This window comes from Oncorhynchus tshawytscha, linkage group LG16 (assembly GCF_018296145.1).
Source record: "Oncorhynchus tshawytscha isolate Ot180627B linkage group LG16, Otsh_v2.0, whole genome shotgun sequence".
NCBI lineage: Eukaryota > Metazoa > Chordata > Actinopteri > Salmoniformes > Salmonidae > Oncorhynchus > Oncorhynchus tshawytscha.
The window spans coordinates 46,753,647-46,775,128 of record NC_056444.1 but is presented as its reverse complement, the minus strand read 5'-3'; the positions used below and the strand labels follow the sequence as shown (position 1 = coordinate 46,775,128).

The 21,482-nt window shown below is 41.3% G+C and overlaps 1 protein-coding gene across 4 annotated transcripts in view; it reads left to right on the top strand.

Moving 5' to 3' along the window:
* The window catches only part of LOC112215758 (fibulin-2), a 49,727-nt gene extending 48,154 nt beyond the window's left edge, over window positions 1-1,573 (top strand). For all 4 annotated transcript variants that reach the window (XM_024375127.2, XM_024375124.2, XM_024375126.2 and 1 more), the window contains one exon: window positions 107-1,573. In XM_024375127.2, the coding sequence (XP_024230895.1) occupies window positions 107-464 (358 nt within the window). In that variant the 3' untranslated portion in view covers window positions 465-1,573. The remainder of the gene's footprint in view (window positions 1-106) is intronic.
* The last annotated feature ends 19,909 nt before the right edge of the window (window positions 1,574-21,482 follow it).

Sequence of the window (21,482 nt, the reverse complement as noted above, 5' to 3'; positions counted from 1 at the left end):
GTTTTTACTATACTCGTTCGTTTTTTAAAACAATTGTTTTATTTATTAATATTGCTTTTCATTATAGTGATTGTGTGATTCTGACTCTCATTGGCTGGTCCTCTAGCCGCTGTGAACGACTGAGCTGCCCCAACTTCCTGGACTGTCAGAACTCTCCCCTGAGGATCACCTACTACCACCTGAGCTTCCAGACCAACATAGTCATCCCCGCCCAGATCTTCCGCATTGGCCCCTCCCCTGCCTACTCCGGGGACAATGTCATCATCAGCATCACCCAGGGCAATGAGGATAACTACTTTAGCACGCGGAAGCTGAATGCCTACACAGGCGCAGTGTACCTGCACAGGCAGGTCCATGAGCCCCGGGACTTCCTGATTGACGTGGAGATGAAGCTGTGGAGACAGGGCACCTTCACTACGTTCCTGGCCAGGCTCTACGTCTTCATCACAGCCAACTCACTCTAACAGACTGGCCCCCAGCCTCCCCTTGCTCCTACCCACCTCCCTAATGGACAGCCAGTTCCCCTCTGACCCCCTACCCCTCAATGGACAGTATGAATTTTGACAATAAGTCAGTCAACTTCAATAATCATACCAGTTGCCCAATTTCATAACACATTGATGATTAGGGTTGCAAAATTCCTGGAACTTTCTATAAATTCCCTGGTGTACCCGGAATCCTGAATGGAGCATTCCCGGAATCAGGAGGGAATACGCAAGAAATCCGGAATTCGGGAAATACAATTTCAAACCAGGATTTCTGGAAAACCAGGGAATTTATAGAAAGTTCCAGGGATTTTGGAACCCTACTGGTAATAGCAAAGGTCGTTTTGCACTGTAAAAAGAAATATGTTTGAACTTTAAAAAAACAAGTGACCTGGCTGCCTTAGAATTGGTTATGTCCACTCAGTAGGTGAAGATGAGTTGAGAAAACGTAAAATGAGTGACATTAGTTGATTTACCTTGAAATCTTAAGTCAGTGGGCTAGAGGTACCACTAGTTTTTACAGCCTAGAGCAGGGGTAGGCAACTAGATTCAGCCGCAGGCCGATTTTTGTCAGAGCTGATGGTCGGCGGGCTGGAACATAATTATTGCAATTTGTACACTGCAAATTGACTACAACTAGACCCAAAAAGAGATTGTATTTGAAAATAACAATAATTTCATACCTTGATTACTTTTTTTGATTGTTGTGGGAATACATTTCCTAATTCTATTTTTTTTACTAAATCATTTGCGGGATGGTTTTGACTCACGGGCCGGATGTTGGTGACCCCTTGTCTAGAGTGTCTTTAACCCACTAAGACAGGTTGTGTTGTTAGTCAAAAAGTTACAGTATCAGTGCCTCACTCCAAATTATCATTTTATCTCTTTTTTTTAATCCCTTATGCTGCTGTTCCCTTCTATCCTCTTGAAGAATTTTGTACCACTATGCTAATTTAATATCACAGTATATTATGACATGTATTTGTACCTGTGTATTATTCAGACACATTATGCCTGGATGCATCATATTTCTGCTGGTTTTGTAAGCTGCAAATTATTGTATTTTTTAACTAAAACTACACAAACTGTTTGATGTTCCGTGTCTATATAACCTATAACAGTATCCATATATGATGAACAGATTCAAATTAAATACCAGGCACATTTTTGGACACATAAAATCCAACTTATGAAAAGAAATCAATTAAATTTACTTAAAAGTAAACCAAGTTACTGCTACTCCTGGTTCACAAAGTACAAGTGAATCCAGACAATAATTTTCACCTTGTGTTAGACTTGGGTGACGTGATTACGATATGTCAGAACATGTCACACTGCAAATATACATGCCTATTTACATACCTTTTCACAACTTCCTAGTGAGATCACCGCCGTGAGAGGCCTTCATTTACACTATCTACCCACAATATAAAGACACACGTTTTACAATGACTAATAAAAACAAACTAATATCATAGTGCGAAATGCTTGTAATATAAACATGTAATGATCTTATCGTATAATAATATAATTAGTCACTATATGACGCAGATGTTCTTTCTCCCACTTCCTCTCTGATTTTGTAGCACTTTTTGAAAGAGTAACATCTCCATCTACAGGACACAGTGTGTTCTACACAGTCTGTAGTGTATAACCCAGTGATGCATGGCTGGAATTCAATCAAACTCAAAATGGAAATGTTTAGTGTCTGTTGACAAACTGCTGCCCACATACACCACCTGGGACAATAGTAGGTTTTCACAGAATCCTAAATGAATTCTGTGATTTTGTTTGAACATGGCACAGAGCTACTGTGTTAATACCACAATGCAGGTTTGATTCGATTGAGCCCAAACTGAAATGTTTGCCACTTGCCAGTGGAATCTTGTTTTTTTTCAACATTCAGATTATTTTGGTTTTATCTGAAGGTCAGAAAGAGTACAGAATGTGGGACTATAATTAGAATCTCAGGATGGAAACTTTTTTTAAATGGAGTGTATAAAAAATATTAGATGCCCTCCCTGTTTTTTTTATGAGCTTCAGTTTGCGCTAAGGTCATCTGCTCCTCTAGCCCTGGGCTCTGAGGACCTCCCTTACCATTGTAAACACGGAAAGGGTGTGAGTGGCTCCTTGGCAACTGTATAAATGTATATTGCACATCCAAAGAGAGACGTTTGCCAGTTATCTGCTCATTAGAATGAGTTATATTTCCAAAGGTCATTTCAACAAAAGAATCTAAATTTCATTTCGTTTTCCACTCTCCCTGGTCTAATTTTAGTCCAGAGGCCTTCTCTTGGCTCCGAGAGAAAATGTGATAGCAATTATGAGGCACATGCTTCATAGCTAAACTGTGTCTTCCACACAGGGGAGATACTGAGCTATAGTGAGGTAAGATAACTAGCACTGTGCCTACCTGTGTCGTTCTGTAGCCTAGTACACAGAACAAAACCTACTGACAAATATCAACATACACAAACAGTCATGTCCATATATGATGACTATGCTATCATACTGACATTCTTTCTCTTATAAAAGGTGTTCAACACAAGATGCCTCCAGAGTGGCGCAGCTGTCTAAGGCACTGCGTCTCAGTGCTTGAGGCGTCACTACAGAAGGTTTGAATCCAGGCTGTATTACAACCGGCTGTGATTGGGAGTCACATAGGGCGGTGCACAATTGGCCCAGCATTGTCTGGGTTTGGCCGGTGTAGGCTGTCATTCTAAATAAGAATTTGTTCTTAACTGACTTGCCTAGTTAAATAAAGGTAACAACAAAAAAAAAGATAAGTGGCCAGCAGTTTTAGCTATAGTGACCAACCCTACAGTACACTACATGGGTGTATTGGGCGGCTCTCCCCTCCGTGTTCACTAGAGTCAAGCCCAAGCACTTCCTGCCATTGAGGTGCCATCCGACACGTACTTATGAGTGCACTGGCCTTGATCGATGGTCCTTTTCCACAATTAGCTTTATCTGCTGCTCTAGATTGGCTTGTGTTGTGTTTCAGGGACACAGTGAATCACACATCCTAGAGAGGGGAAGTTAGGAGACATGCGGATATAATGGTTTCAAAGGACAGTCACAGGAAGTTATGAAATGAAGGGAGAGGGACAAGAGAAAGTTCTAGGATAGATAATGTGGAGACATTAAGCCAATGAAAATTATACCAGGTCAGAAGGCAAGTAGTGTTTTGGCATTTGTGTTTCAGGGGAAGCCTTGACAGTGTTTACATTTAAACAAGGCAGCATGAAATGAATGTTAATGAGACTGTTTGAAATTCCATTTGTCTGGAATGAACCTGACGGAATCTTTAGCCGTATATACTATAACCCCAAATGACTCATTCATGCCCCCTCCTCTCCCCTGTAACTATTCCCCAGGTGGTTGCTGTAAATGAGAATGTGTTCTCAGTCAAATCACCTGGTCAAATAAGGGTTAAATAAAAATGTAAAAACCAAACACATTCCTTATACTAATCAGACGCCACCTCAGCATCCTTGTCCTGACATGACGATAAGCAGAAATATGATGACCAAAATCGAATGCGATTCTTTCAGAAGCTTAGGCCTACCTCCCAAGTGTAGAGCTCTCTCTCTTGGGTGAATTGGATCAAGTAAATGCAGATAGTTTGTTTTCTCATACTGTACAGAAGAGTTGTGTCAAGCTGTAAGTACAAACGCAGAGATTGTAGGGTGTTTATTGGTTTTTACTGTACTTTACATGACTATCACTATCAATGTCACTATCTATGGTCTGTGAGGAGGGGATATGTAGGGGGAGGGGGGGGTTGTTTCAGACACGGTTGTCTTTGATAGCTCAGGTGGTCACCACCTGAGGGGGGAAAGAGTGTTAATGGGCATTCTCAGCTCCAGACAAGCACAGGCTAGTGCACCCTCTCCTCTGGCTGTCTTACACTGAGGGAAGTATGCATCATTAGAGACACTGGAGTTCCTAACTACACAGAGTTCTGGTGCTTAGGCCGACCCCGTCACTAGCACAGTTGTCTCACAGACAGACAGACAGACAGACAGACAGATACATTTGCTTGCATGATAGAAGGTATGTGAGAGTATATGTTACACCGAGGCTCCTGTGTGTGCTGTTTCTTGGTTGGGTTCCAGTCCGATACCTTTATCTCTACCCCTCTCTCTGATCACAAAGGACTGGACCGTATCAAATAACAAATAGGATAATAGCTCTACTTACCCTTCTGGTGGGCCAAATGCTATTCATTGTCATAGTTCTTACATCTCTATCCAAACTGGGCAGATCTGGGACAGGGGGTAGAAGTGCTGAGCGATTAGTGCTTTTAAGGACAATGACTTTTTAAAAACATACAATTAAATATGAAATAATGACTTTCAAATTATTTTAAAGCTTTTAAATGGAAATTCCAAAGCCCAAAATAGTGATCAATAAATTGCCAAAACATTGAAAACATCCCATTGTCAGGTCCAAATGAACAGAAAGCGGAAATTACTATGAAATAATAAAATATTTTAGTTGTGTATATTTTTAATTCCTTAAATTCATCATCTCATCTCTGCCAGCCAGCCAGCCAGACAACCATCCAACATTATCTCTGTGCTCCCCACACGTACGGTCTTTGAGTCATCCTATTTAGCTAGGCTAGCTAGTAGCTGCCTAAGTATGCTGCAGAGCTCTCTGATAAAATAATTTTACTAGTTCTTTAAAGTACATAGGGCATACTTTCAAGACTGCTTATTACCAATTACTACAACTATCAATTGGGTAGCGCTACCTCACAAACTGTCTCTATCCCTCTGGTCATTGGGTTGTGTACATTCCTCTCATGTGTCTGTGTATAGGCTATACTTCTCTGTCCAATCCAGGAAGAACAGGAGTAATGGGTTATGGTCATTGTAGTTAAATAACACATTTCTGCATTAAACTAGATTGAATATTTGACTAATGAAAACTACAATTCCCTTCAGCCTAGTGTTCTACAAAGATCTTGACCTATGCCACTTTCAGATGCTATTGCAAAATCGGAACCTCCAAATTCAAATTAAGGTAAATTATTTGCATAGAGCTTCCTATTGGTTGATTTTTTGGATCCGACTCTTCTGCCAAGGTTTGCAAGTCGGAAATTTCGGAATTTCCTAGTTACGACTAGAACATGAACGCTGCACTCATTTATTTTGTGAATTATTTGTTTTCTCTCTAGTGAAACGGCAAAAAATTCATAATTCAAGTAATTGAACCGACGTTGGTCAATTAGTTGTTAAATAACAGAAGAAGACAAAATGCTGGTTAATCGCTCAGCACTAGGAAGTAGTGGACAAGGGCAGAGGAAAGTGAACAAGAGAGCAAGGGAATGAGCAAGGGAGCATATTGGAGTCCACCGTAGGGCTTTAATTGGACATGCATAGGTGTGTTGATCACTGAAGAGGCCTGACCTGGAGGGATTTCTGCCCACTGCTCCCTGGGTGGGGAGAGTTACTGCAGTCCTAATCACAGGTCTACACCTCAGCAGGCCCTCTGTTCAAAGCGAGGCAAGCTGAAGATGAAGAGTTTCTTCGTTAACTGCCATTCTGACAGTGTGCAATGCCAGACATCTGTGGCATGTGTGACTTTTGACCTTTCACCATTGATACACTTCATGCAGAGTAGATTGTTTAGTTTAATTTGTAACGACAACATTTGATTAATTGTATTTCATTATTGATTTACAGTAAATATCAAATTAAAAGTGATTTAGAGAGAAATTACAACTCCATAAACAGTATAGAAATAAATCAAATAAAACTACTATATTCAATGCTTACTTTGAGGCATACATTTAGAATGTAATTCATGTTGTGTTGTCTAACACTTAATAAATGTTTGGATAACTGGTAAATTTGTACATTTCAGAATCTGAATTTTACAAGATGCAGCAGGTACTGTAATGCTTTCAAGGCTGTCTGCATACCAGGGTGACCGCAGAGCAGTCTAACTATTACTCTCTTCATCTCTCCCCCCTCCGGCTCTCTCTCTGTGTATTCCTTCCAAAAAACCCTCCACTTCTTCGGGATGTGTACATTTGTTTGTTTTTAAGCCTAAAGCAACGTCTTTTCATGGCAGTTGACAGCCTTCCATTTAGAGAGTGAACATTGAGTTCTGAAAGGAGCCTCTTTTTACATCACTGGAGTCTAGACGCAGTGGTTCCCAACTCCGGTCCTCGAGTACCCCCAACAGAACACATTTTTATTGTAGCCCAGTACAAGCACACCTGATTCAACTTGTCAACTAATCATCAGGCCCTCGATCAGTTGATTCAGGTGAGTTTGTCCGGGGTTTCAACAAAAATGTGTGCTGTTGGGGTTACTTGAGGGCTGAAGTAGGGAACCACTGGTCTAGAGGAAGTGTTTTTGAAAAAGGCCGACATAACCTACAGATCTCATACATTACCTGAGCAGCCGTAGGGTCTCGGATTCATTAGCAAATGAACATTTCCACTTGCCATTGTTCTTGTCTCTGTCATAAGTTTACTGCTCTGTTAGAGAGCTTGATGCCTGTGTGTTTATCTATCCTCTCTCTGAGTGACTGGTTATTCAATAGAGGCTTATTCATAAACACAAATAGCAATCAGCATAAATCTTGTCACTACCAGTGTTCTTTACAATACGCTTGAAGAAATATTATTCTAAAGACGAGCCTGAATCCTTGTTATTTCTATCTAATTATATAACTTGTCACTGATGCACGCTCTTATGACTCATACCAAACACGCCCAGATAATGGTTTTGTTAGAGGGGAAATTTCCCTAACTCTTCACATTAACTTATCTACCCAAAAGCCTGTGGACATGTATGGGGACTGATCACTAGGCTGTAGACACCTGTCTACAGCCTAGAGGATCCACAACCTCTGTCTTGGAAAACAAGAAACTTGACATTCAACAATGTCACATGACACACTCCGAGCCTGTGGAAGGTGTCATCAGACTTATACAGTGTCACTGTGTAGGCTTGTCAGTACCTCAGCAGTCTGGCATGTCAGCAACGTCACCTGGATGTCTCGAGACTTTGAATTTAGGTCATGGATTGTGTTAAGTATTGTAAAATATTGTGTTTATGCCACAATGCCCACATAACAGATAATCTGATTTAAGCCAATGGACAGCACTCATTCACAGTAATGTAGCTGTAGTGTACATGTCCTTTACGTTTCCTATGTTCCAGTTGAACTATTGTGTAATTGAACTATGTGGCCTTGTGGTTATCTCTGCCCTGAGATTGGAAGGTTGTGAGTTCAATCCCTGGCCAAGTCATACTAACGGCTAAAAATGGGACCTGATGTGTCTCTGCTGGCATTCAGCATTAAGGAGATAGATTGGGGGTAAGGCCCTGTGATCGACCCGGGTCCTATCCACGGGCTGTACTTGTACATCAAGCTACTACTTACTTACATTACATTTTGTATAGTTCAATTAGTTAGGATGTCAAACAGTGACCTGAGAGAGTGAGACATCAATTACTTGGCAACAGACAAACACACAATCCTCCCTCCCCTTTTCATCCATAAAATCCCTTTCCATGTGCACATATTACACAATCTTAGTATAAAAGCTGGTTTTACCACTCTAAAACTGACCAAGCCCTGGAGCTGCCGGTTAAAATAGGAAGACTATGCCATTTCCGCTGGTGTCCCTGGGTCGCATGTTCAGAAAGATAGCCATGAAGAAAGAGTGAAAGACATCATTCCCCAGGTGTCTTAACATATGTAGAAAGCCAGAGTAGGGTGGATGAAGAGCAGATTGACAGGCTGGGAACTGAAGCTGAGGGTGACACCGGTTCTGAGCTGATGGGACAGACTGTGATCTGGGCTGAGATGAGGGCGTCAAAGAGACATGGCGGTGGAGCAGAGAGTGGAGCTGCTAAGAGCCACGTGAACCAACTGAGAGATTTTTAGGTGAGCTGAGAAAAGAGACATGTTTATGTAGTATATTCAGTGTGTACATTGAGTGTACAAAACATTAAGTACACATTCCTACTATTGAGTTGCACCCGCTTTTGCCCTCAGGCCCCCAATTCATCGGGGCATGGACTCTACAAGGTTTTGAAAGTGTTACACAGGAACTCCACAGGAACTACAATACTTCTTAGATAAAGTTGAGTGTGTCAGTTCGGAGGGCCTGTTATTCGGACCTCTGGCTGTCTCTATGGGGGTACCACAGGGTTCAATTCTTGGGCCGACTCTTTTCTCTGTATATATCAACAATGTCGCTCTTGCTGCGGGGGATCCATGATGCACCTCTACGCAGACGACACCATTCGGTATACTTCTGGCCCTAACAAACCTCCAAACGAGCTTCGATGCCATACAACACTCAGTCCATGGCCTCCAACTGCTCTTAAACGCTAGTAAAACTAAATGCATGCTTTTCAACTGATGGCTGCCCGCACCTGCCCGTATGACTAGCATCACTACTCTGGCCGGTTCTGATTTAGAATATGTGGACAATTACAAATACCTATAGTTGAAGTTTTAGGTCAATTTAGGTCAATTAGGATCACCACTTTATTTTAAGAATGTGAAATGTCAGAATAAGAATTTATTTCAGCTTTTATTTCTTTCATCACATTCCCAATGGATCAGAAGTGTACATACACTCAATTAGCATTTGGTAGCATTGCCTTCAAATTGTTTAATTTAGGTTAAGCGTTTTGGGAAGCCTTCCACAAGCTTCCCACAATAAGTTGGATGAATTTTGGCCCATTCCCCCTGACAGTGCTTGAACACACTTTTTCAGTTCTGCCCACAAATTTTCTATAGGATTGAGGTCAGGGCTTTGTGAGGTCCAATACCTTGACTTTGTTGTCCTTAAGCCATTTTGCCACAACTTTGTAAGTATGCTCGGGGTCATTGTCCATTTGGAAGACCCATTCGCGACCAAGCTTTAACTTCCTGACTGATGCCTTGGGATGTTGCTTCAGTATATCCACATCAATTTCCATCCTCATGATGCAATCTATTTTGTGAAGTGCACCAGTCCCTCCTGCAGCAAATCACCCCCACAACATGATGCTGCCACCCCTATGCTTCACGGTTGGGATGGTGTTCTTCGGCTTGCAAGCCTCCCCCTTTTTCCTCCAATCATAACGATGGTCATTATGGCCAAACAGTTCTATTTTTGTTTAATCAGATCAGAGGACATTTTGCAAAAAGTATGATCTTTGTCCCCATGTCCAGTTGCAAACCGTAGTAGGTTTTTTTATGGCGGTTTTGGAGCAGTGGCTTCTTCCTTGCTGAGCGGGATTTCAGGTTACGTCAATATAGGACTCGTTTTACTGTGGATATAGATACTTTTGTACCTGTTTCCTCCAGCATCTTCACAAGGTCCTTTGCTGTTGTTCTGGGATTGATTTGCACTTTTCGCACCAAAGTACGTTCATCTCTAGGAGACAGAACACGTCTCCTTCCTGAGCGGTATGACGGCTGCATGGTCCCATGGTGTTTATACTTGTTTACTATTGTTTGTACAGATGAACGTGGCACCTTCAGGCACTTGGAAATTGCTCCTAAGGATGAACCAGACTTGTGGAGGTCTACAATTTTTTTTCTGAGGTCTTGGCTTATTTCTTTTGATTTTCCCATGATGTCAAGCAAAGAGGCACTGAGTTTGAAGGTAGGCCTTGAAATACATTCACAGGTATACCTCCAATTGACTCAAATGACGTCAATTAGCCTATCAGAAGCTTCTAAAGCCATGACATAATTTTCTGGAATTTTCCAAGCTGTTTAAAGGCACAGTCAATTTAGTGTATGGTTTGACTGTAAACTCTCCTTCCAGATTCACATTAAGCATCTCCAATACAAAAGTAAATCTAGAATCAGCTTCCATTTCGCAACAAATCCTCTTTCACTTATGCCGCTAAACATACCCTCGTAAAAATGACTATCCTATGTCATGTCTTTACTGTCATTAACTGAAGACTGATAGTTTTTTGTCAAAAATTCTCTGTAATTAGTTATTACGCGATCAACTGATTAATCATGTAACTAATTAACTAGGAAGTCGGAGCACCAAGGAAAAATATTCAGATTACAAAGTTATAATTTCCTAAAATAACTTTTCAGATATTTTATCTGATCAATTAGTCTTCGAATTAATGTATTATTTACTTTAACTCCCGTTGGTCTTATTCCAAACTTCGTAAATTGTTGGTTATCTGCACGAACCCAGTCTTCACTATGAGTCATCCATACATCAATTGTCTTAAATCATTTATTTATTACTATCTAAGTAATTCACAGAAATGCATAAACAAACAAGGTAAATGTGGTTACATGAAATGATAGGAGAATGTGCCCTAGTGGGCTGAACCAGCATGGCGGCTTGTTAGACAAAAGGGGAAGTGGGGGTCGACTAAGAAGTCACGACAGATTGATAATTATAACAATTGAAATGCTAATCCTTTGCACATGAACGCTCACTCATTCGGGAACAATTGCAATCAATATATATATTTACGCTCAGTGTGTCGTCTTGATCGCTGGTGAAAAGTTATTTTCTTTTGTAGAATTGTCCGTCTCTCTCCCTCTCTCTCTCTCGGTTGTGGTTAGAGGGGATTGTTCAGAGTGACATTCGTTATAGAATGGATGTTTCGGCGGTTGTCGTTCTTTGTGTTCAATGATATCGAATTCCTAGCTGCAGACTAGTAATTAATATCAAAGACTTGTTCTTATTCTATCGGTATCAATAGTCTAAGGGTTTAATCACAAGGTATGGTTAAAAGATTTAAAAAATGGTCTAGAACCTTTGTCCTCCTAATGGAGAAAAACATGGTCTGCAACCTTTAGCCATTGAGGTAAGCTCGGTCTGCTGATCAAAAACCCGAGTGGGGGTTTTATTTGGAAGGGCCGAAGAGGGCTGTCCCAGGATGTCTGACCCTAACTGGGCTGAGGGGCGGTCCTCTGATTTAGTTCAAATCAAAAGGGAATTGTATTTTTCTTCATTAAACAGTCCAAAATCATATTACACAATTATACAAACCGTAACATACTCACTCATTCATCTTATACAACAATTAGATGCAAACCTCATATCTGAGGCTATTATATAAACAGCGTTATGGTAATGTGGCCACACCATCTCCCATGAACTTCCCAAGTTGTGACAAATGGACCAGTTCGTAGCTGGATTCTTCACCGATCTTTTATACTTTCTCCGGAACATGAAATTTGTTCATACCTCAAGTTCTGTGAGGTGGAAGAAATTACATTGTGCTCCATGAAAATCTACCCTCTCTATACTGTGTCCATGAGGAGGTCTTCTCAGGAATTTACGACCTCTGACCACAACAGCCTAGTTGAAGGAGGCAAGGGGGAGGCAGGGAGAGGGGGATGGGGTTGCTATACCCAAAGAGGCCAACGTCATGACACCTACCAATCCTTGACTTCAGCGATGTCATTTACAAAATAGCCTCCAACGCTCTACTCAGCAAATTGGATGTAGTCTATCACAGTGCCATCCGTTTTGTCACCATAGTCCCATATACTACCCACCACTGCGACCTGTATGCTCTCGTTTGCTCGGTATCTCAGCTCACTGGTCACCATAGCAACACCAACCCGCAGCATGTGCTCCAGCAAGTATTTTTCACTAGTCATCCCCAAAGCCAACTTTGCCAATGACTGGAACAAATTGCAAAAATCACTGAAGCTGGAGACTTATATCTCCCTCACTAACTTTAAGCATCATCTGTCAGAGCAGCATACCATTTATTGCATCTGTACACAGCCCATCTGTAAATAGCCCATCTGTAAACTACCTGATCCCCATATTGTTATTCATTTTTGCTGGTTTGCACCCCAGTATCTCTACTTGCACGTTGTCATCTGCACATCTATCTCTCCAGTGTTAATGCTAAATTGTAATTATTTCGCAGAAATTGCCTATTTATTGCCTTACCTCCCTAGTCTTATTGCATTTGTACACACTGTATATAGATTTTTTCTATTGTGTTATTGACTGTACGTTTGTTTATCCCATGTGTAACTCTGTGTTGTTGTTTTTGTCGCACTGCTTATCTTTATCTTGGCCAGGACGCAGTTGTAAATGAGAACGTGTTCTCAACTGGCCTACCTGGTTAAATAAAGGTGAAATAAAAAATACAATAAAAACCATCTGTGGATCTGTTAAGGTGGTATGCAAATTGGAGTGGGTCTAGAGTTTCTGGGATAATGGTGTTGATGTGAGCCATGACCAGCCTTTCAAAGCACTTCATGGCTATAAACGTAAGGGCTATGGGTTGGTAGTCATTAAGGTAGGCTACCTTAGTGTTCTTGGGCACCGGGACTATGGTGGTCTGCTTGGAATATGTTGGTATTACAGACTCAGTCAGGGACAGGTTGAAAATGTCACTGAAGACACTTGCCAGTTGGTCAGCGCATGCTCAGAGTACACATCCTGGTAATCCGTCTGGCTCTGCGGCCGTGTGAATGTTGCCCTGTTTAAAGATCTTACTCACATCGGCTGCGGAGAATGCGATCGCACAGTCGTCTCATGAATCTTTCAGTCTTACTTGCCTCAAAGCGAGCATAGAATTAATTTAGCTTGTCTAGTAGGCTCGTGTCACCTGGAAGCTCTCGACTGTGCTTCCCTTTGTCGTCTGTAATAGTTTGCAAGCCCTGCCACATCCGACGAGTGTTGGAGCCGGTGTAGTACGATTCGATCTTAGTCCTTTATCAACGTTTTGCCTGATGGTTTGTTGGAGGGCATAGTGGGATTTCTTATAAGCTTCCTGGTTAGAGTCCCGCTCCTTGAAAGCGGCAGCTCAATCACTGTGGGGAGGACATCATCAATGCACTTACCGATGAAGCCAGTGACTGATGTGACGTACTCACCAATGCCATCGGAAGAATCCCGGAACATGTACCAGTCTGTAATAGCAAAACAGTCCTGTAGCTTAGCATCTGAGTCATCTGACCCTTCTTTATTGACCTAGTCACTGGTGCTTCCTGCTTTAATTTTAGCTTGTAAGCAGGAATCAGGAGGATATAATTCTGGTCAAATTTGCCAAATGGAGGACGAGGGAGAGCTCTGTACGCGTCTCTGTGTGTGGATTAAAGGTGGTCTAGATTTTCTTTCCTCTGGTTGCACATTTAACATGCTGATAGAAATGAGGTAAAATGGATTTAAGTTTCCCTGCTTTAAAGTCCTCGGCCACTAGAAGTGCTGCCTCTGGATGAACGTTTTCCTGTTTGCTTATGGCCTTATACTGCTCATTGAGTGTGGTCTTAGTGCCAGCATCAGTTTGTGGTGGTAAATAGACAGCTACAAAAAATATAGATGAAAACTCTCTTGGTAAATATTGTGGTCTACAGTTTATCATGAGATACTCTACCTCAGGCGAGCAAAACCTCAAGACTTCTTTAATATTAGATTTTGTGCACCAACTGTTGTTTACAAATATACACACACTGCCACCTCTTGTCCTACTACCAGAGGCAGCTGTTCTGTAACTTTAATGTCCTGTTGGTAGGATATTCGTGATCGTAGCTAATCTATTTTGTTATCCAATGATTGTACGTTGGCTAATAGAGCTGATGGTAGAGGCAGATTACCCACTCGCCGTCAGATCCTTACAATATCTCAGTTCGCCGTCCTCGATATCTCAGTTTCTTTCTCATGCGAATGACGGGGATTTGGGCCTTGTCGGGTGTCTGAAGTAAATCATTTGCGTCCAACTCGTTAAAGAAAAAATCTTCGTCCACTACGAGGTGAGTAATCACTGTCCTGATATCCATTAGCTATTTTCGGTCATAATAGACAGTGGCAGAAACATTATGTACAAAATAAGTTGCAAATAACGCAAAAAAACACACACAATAGCATAATTGGTTATGATGCCATAAAACAGCGCCATTCCAATGCGTCCAATGGTGTTGTTCTGCATTTAGGAGTGGGAGATGTGGTATAAATAAGAAATATGCTTGGAACCCACATATGGGATGGCCAATATCATAGAACCACCTTCAGTGGCTTCCTGCTCTTTCTAACGTGAGAAGATTGTAGTAGAGAGAAGAAAATTGCACAGTGTCGCACTATAAAGTTGATAATGCAAAAGCACAGCATGAAAAAAAAGCCACATCATTTGTTTTATTGAATTAGAGTTATGTTACTTGGATTGGGTGTGTTATGTGAATCAGTAGTTTGAGCAGAACCACAATATTTCTGTAATACATCTAGTATTTCATCCTTCAAAAGTTGTTGTCTCCTTGGTAGCGTACTGTTCTGTTACAGTCATGGTATTCTACATTACTTTTTTATTCTTGTTTTTCCTAGCCACCGTGCTTCTACACCTGCATTGCTTGCTGTTTGGGGTTTTAGGCTGGGTTTCTGTACAGCACTTTGAGATATCAGTTGATGTACGAAGGGCTATATAAATACATTTGAATTGAATTGAATTATTCTGACATTCAATGGGAACATCATTATTGCTATTAGGTTGAGAAAAATGGTAATGAACAAAATGGCCAGCCTAGCATTGTGCAAGTAGGCTATTTACCTGCCGAGGGCAATACCTATTCACTCTGTCCCTGTTTCAGTGAGCATAAGGTCAAGTCTCGAACATTGCCCTTTAACAAAGTGCCACTTTGGTTGAGGTGGGCATATTACGTTATGAAAACCCCCCAACAAATTCCTCAAATAAAAGATGAGGAAAATGACATCTCATGAATGTGATCATTGTTTCCTTCCCTTTGGTGTTTCACATCATAAACCTCTCGGAATGCAGCTGCATCACTGTTTGAGCTTTGACTCAAATCCATTCAGACGCTTTGTTGTGCAGTCAGTCAGATCGTACGTATGAACACACACACACACACACACACACACACACACTCTCCTTCTTTATCAGTCATCTACTACAGCCCTGATAACCATGATGAACACCAAAAAGAGACGTGCAAGTACTCCCTGTCCCCTCATTCACTGCCCGTGACCGTGGTTAAAACGGGTTAAGTTGAGAAGTAGCGATTAGTCCGTCCCCCCCCCGTCTGCTATCTCCCATAGAAAATACTTATTTTTGCACGTCTGTATCTCGGTGACGATGAATGATATGAGTTAAGATCTCCACAGAAATTTCAACATGGTGTCAAAGCATGCACTTACTGTATTTGTGTCACATTCCAAGTTCTCATACTGACAGATTGGGTAAGGACATAGTAGCATATCTACTTCCTCAAAGTATGATAGACACTGTTTAAAGATGTACGATAAAACAACAAAATACTTTTCTAACGATAAAATGATGCTTTAGTCAGTAGGCCTACAACAATTCCTTCTCATACAGTATGCAAAATTAAAAATGCAGGCCAAAGTGAGAATGCTCGTCCCAGTATGCAGAACTAATTCACCAGTGTTTTTGGAAAGCGGCTGCAGTGCCTTGGAGAATGGTGGCTCCTTTGAATGTGTTGAGAAGTTTAGATACTACCACCAGCTACAGCAAGAGAGAGCTTGCTTTGCTGCACCGAGGCTAGTTAAGCAGCTGCCATTGTGAAAGAGAGTCCCATATACTCTCTGACAACCCAGGACTGTGTGAAATGAATGCACCTTTCTTGCTTCCCACTCCTTTCACTCCACATCCTCTCTCTCTCTCTCTCTCTCTCTCTCTCTCTCTCTCTCTCTCTCTTTCTCTCTCTTATAGTACATCCCCATCACCGGTTGGAAAAATGTTTTCATAATTGCGTTTAATTCTACATTGCGTGTCCCCAATATAGAGGGTTTGGATAGAGTTTCAAGACAATTGAGAATGTTCAGAGAACCTCACTTTTACAGAGGTTATGACTCACAGAGTGGTGTACAATTAAAGACATCAAGCCAACTTATTACAGCACTCCCCCTGAAAACCCAATATCCATATCCATGTGAATGCATTGTCCATCATACTCCCAGACTCCTTTCTCTCATGTTAACTTTGAATTGTGTGTGCAGCTGTGAAAACACCCTGGATTATCAACTCTTAATTGTGTGGATGATAAATCAGATGGGTAGAAGAGACACAGGATGGTTAAGGCTTAAAGGCTTGTAAATTACCATGGGAATTACCTATTGGAAAAAGTCAATCACAATGTACTGTATAAGGGCACAAGGCGAGACCCAGATGCAGACATGGAAGGCAGATGGTTTGAGTCTTTGTTCTGGTTTTGGATTATGAATAAATATCAGAGTCCAGGAGGTACAGTGTGGCTCGAGGTCAGGGCAGGCAGAATGGTCAGACAGGCAGGTACAGAGTCCAGAAAACAGGCAAGCGCACGGGAAACCACGCTGGTTGACTTGGAACATACAAGACAAACTGGCACAGACAGACAGAAAGAAAACACAGGTTTAAATACTCAGTGGATAATGGGGTAGATGGGTGACACCTGGAGGGGGTGGAGACAAGCACAAGGACAGGTGAAACAGATCAGGGTGTGACACAATGTTTAATTTGAGCAACGACTTTAATCTAAGTGATTTTCTTTGTGGGATTGTTCAGGTGTGAAGGCAAATTAATCGTGAGAGTGTTGGACAACTTGAGTGCCACCTCTCTCTCTCTGATGGCTTAGCTGTAGGGATTTATTAAACTGTGAATGTTATGGTTAGGGCTGGGTTCACCCATAAACCACAAGTTCAAGGGGCAGGATGCGTGGTGTCGTGTCTTTGGCCCTGCCGGATTAATTGATGCTATTCTATAAAATAATTTCTCTGTAATTAATATCACCTGATTGAGCTAATCATGTAAATGTAATTAACTATAGAGTCGGGCACCACTAAATTAAGCTTCCCCCTACTTTTTCTGAAATTCTGTTAAAAATCGCGCAACATTTCAGCGCCCTGCTACTCATTCCAGGAATATAGTATATGCATATGATTAGTATGTGTGGATAGAAAACACTCAGACGTTTCCAAAACTGTTTAAATCACGGCTGTGACTATAACAGAACGTCTGTTTCATCGAAAGCGCAGGAAAATCTGATCACTGGAGATGGAAAAAAATATCCATGCGCCACTCCCATGAATTGTTAAAGGTGAACCGTAATATATTAGGCCAAGCTTGCAGTACCTACAGCTACCACAGGATATATAGAGTCTCCTCATTTGAATCTGAATTGATTCTTGGTAGATCCGCCCAAAGGGAACCGATTCTCTCCGACCACCGAATTGTCTCTGTGTTTTTCCGGACATTTTTCCACACGGCAGGCTATCGAATTTACATCGCCTCCTGATGATTTTTATAGCTTATTAACGTGTAGTTATACCTAAAGTTGCATTAGAAAGGTATTTCGAGGTGTTTTGTGAAAGTTTATCGTCGAATTTTTAACTTTTAAAAAATGACGTTACGTTATGAAACGCTCTTTTTTTCCGTTTTCCACACAGTCTTCATAGATCGATATCTAGGCTATATATGGACCGATTTAATCCAAAAAAAGACCCAGTATTGATTATGGGACATCAAGGTGTGCAAAGAAAGAAGATGGTCAAAGGTAATTAATGTTTTATATTTTATTGTGCGGTTTGTGTAGCGCCGACTATGCTAATTCTTTTGTTTACATCCCCTACGGGTCTTTGGGGTGTTGCATGCTATCAGATAATAGCTTCTCATGCTTTCGCCGAAAAGCATTTTAAAAATCTGACACGGTGGCTAGATTCACAATGACTGTAGCTTTATTTTAATACCAAACATGTGTATTTTAATGAACGTTTGCGTTTTAACTAATACTATTAGCATGTAGCGTCGCGCATGTGCATTTCTAGAGCTCTAGGTGGGACGTCTAAGTAAGCTCAAGAGGTTATAGAGCTGTTATCTTCCAAATAAACTTTTAAAGACCTAGTAATATTTTACATCCATAGCAGTCAATATCAATCGTCACCTCAATTCAGTCTCATCTGAAAGTTGTAAATTATTTTATCTGCACGAATCATGGCCAACAAGTTGAATCAGCAATACAAAATTGGGTTTAATTATTTATTTACTAAATACCTAACTAATCACACAGACTTACACATACACACAATTAATCATAACTTGATTACAAATTACGTCATAAAGGAAAACGTCCCTAGCGGGCGGAACAGATATGATAGCTTGTTACACAAAAGAAAAGGGGCTGGGTTGAGTGAAGAAGCGGGAAGACTGAGGAACAAAGGGAAGAAGCTGTGCTATCGTAAATACAGTATCCTATGCGTTCTAAATTACCGCTCATTTGGAAAAGGAAAATGCAATACATATTTACTCAGAGCTGCGCTTCGGTAGGTTGGTGGTAGATGGAAGGCCGTGTTGCCCAACCGAGTCCTTTGAAGAATGTCTCTGGTGGTCAATTGGATACGTTGTAGTAACGTTGTTGTGTGGTAGACGGGATACTCTGTCTGTTCCTTCCTAACCTATGCTATGTCTTGCTTGTCCTATGTTGCTATTGTCTATATTGTAATTGTTTTTAATAACCTGCCCAGGGACTGCGGTTGAAAATTAGTCGGCTGGCTAAAATCGACACATTTACTGAAACGTTGATTAATGTGCACTGTCCCTGTAAAAACAAAATAAACTCAAACTCAAACCTGCGTTTGCAGCTGCGGTCGCTAACTCAACGGCTAGGAGGTATCACTTCTGTAGTGAATAAGAGTTCAAAGTTTATACCATTCGCAACCAAAGTTCACGCTGATGTTGGCTTCATTCTGTAGTTATTATCTGAACCATTCTGACATAGGACCGTCATCCTACATCCCCGGAACAGGAAGTTATATTGTTGTCAAGGGCTTATATAGGAAGGGAGAGGAGCGTGTGTTTGAAAAGTTTTATAGCCCATGTCCCTTCACAGGGCGAGCCACTGATTGAGTAGCCCTATCTTATGGAAATCCAAATCTCTCATTTTAGAAGCTAAAATCACATTTCATCCCATCACAAATAATTTCATATTCAAACATTTAAATTGAACAACAATTCCATGTGAACCCGATAACTCTGATGTGTAGACTTTCCACTGTAGAGTTTATGTCATCTTTTCATGGATGAGAATGTCTCAGATGACAACCAAACTGACATCATATTCATTAAGTACCGCATATGTTCAATTGTTCGGATTACCAGAATATAGTTCATTTCCCCCCACCTACTGATGTTCCCAGAATCTCTATGTTAACCAAGGGTTTTGCAAATGTAACCTCAGTAGGGTAGAGAGAAGGGGGGGGAGGTATTTATGACTGTCATAAACCTAACCCCCAGGCCAACGTCATGACAGTGGTTTCATGGAAATATAGATGCAATAATCGTGCGCACATCTGTCTGTCTTTCTGGTGGTTTCATGACTTCTATTACAGCCATGAACTTTGTCAGGCCTTCACAAGCTTTGCATCTCATTAATAACATGTACATCAACAATCTAGTCTATTTCCACATACAGTAATAGGACATTTCTGTTTGTAATTTGTAGTTCATTGCTATAAAATACTGTATACTGTCTGAGATGAGAATTGGAGTGGAGCCACGGTAGCAGTATCTGCTACTCATAGCAAATGAGTTCCCCAGTGGGTACTATTAGTGCTCCTTTCTCCACCACAAAAACATGTTTGGTGCAAGCAAAGCCCCGAGGCTAAACTGACTGTAGACGTGCATTCCATTCTGCCCAATTTAAAAGCAGAGTCTAATATTTTTAGGAATTAACTTGATCAGAGATGAGCATGAGGCATTTTCTTGATCAAATAGAAATGGAGTATAAAGAAAGGTAGGAGTCATGTTACAGTTCGAGGGGACCTACCACGGATGATCAAAGCGTTAAATCTTCAATCACCATGTTAAAATTATATGAGTCTATGTCGGGAGCTTCAGTGAAAATATGGTTGAGCCCAAGGGCTTCTTTGAGATGCAAATTCAAGCGTGTTCAATGTGTGTTTCAGAGTTTATTTACCACACATATACACACACACACACACACACACACACACACACACACACACACACACACACACACACACACAGACACACACACACACACACACACACACACACACATACACACACACACACACACACACAGATACTATGATATACAGTATGACATTATGTGCATATAATATCCCATAACAGCCAAATATAATTGTGCAGTGACAGAGAAACCCCTGGCCCCTGATGGCTTGTCTGTCGGCATGTTAATCTGCACAGGTCTTTTTAACCTGCCATTGGACCCTGTGTGATCTGGGAGAAGGGAGGCGCACACACACACAGCCAGAGCCGCTCGGAGCCAGCTGTTTCCATGGAAACGAGGCCTTGTACCGTGGCCAGAGCCTGAAGATGCATATCTCCTTAGAATCCTGAAAACACCTGATTGTACTCAGATTCAAATGCATCGCACTGAACCAGACAGAGAGGGGCTGTTCACTGAAAATGCACACAGGAACTCCTTTTCATCTTGTCTGTGGTAACATGGTGAATTAAATTCTATCAATGACCAATATACACAAAAAAACTATTCTAGTTGTCTATACTTAGTTCTTTTTTCATTTTATAGCCAGTCTGTTGAACTTGTGTAACACCAAGCATGATGAGAGATGGAGGGAGGGAGAGAGAGACAGCAGCATGTGAGTGCTCGCATTTTTCAACATGTTTTTTACAAAAAGATAGATTTGGAGTTAGATAAACTTGGATTTTTCAGCAGGGACATATACAGGATGCTACCCTTCACTCCAGATTCAGAACTCCAAACCTACAACCTAATTTTGGACAAAATTACCTGGAAGGATTACTACTAACAAGGATTCCTTTTTCAAAGCTATACAGAGAGTGCTCTGGCAAACAAACTGCAGAGACCTGAGGACACCATCCAACCTGGAACTGAGACAGACCAACGTCAAATAGCAGTGAGGTGTGAAGTGAGAGGTGCCGAAGCCTTTGAGCCCAACAAATGGCAGGAGTCTCACAGGCTACCCCACCCAAATCCAGAGGCCTTTGAAGCCCTCTCACACTGTTCAGAGACCATCCACTGGCATTTTCTACAAGAAATCTGCCTCCAGAA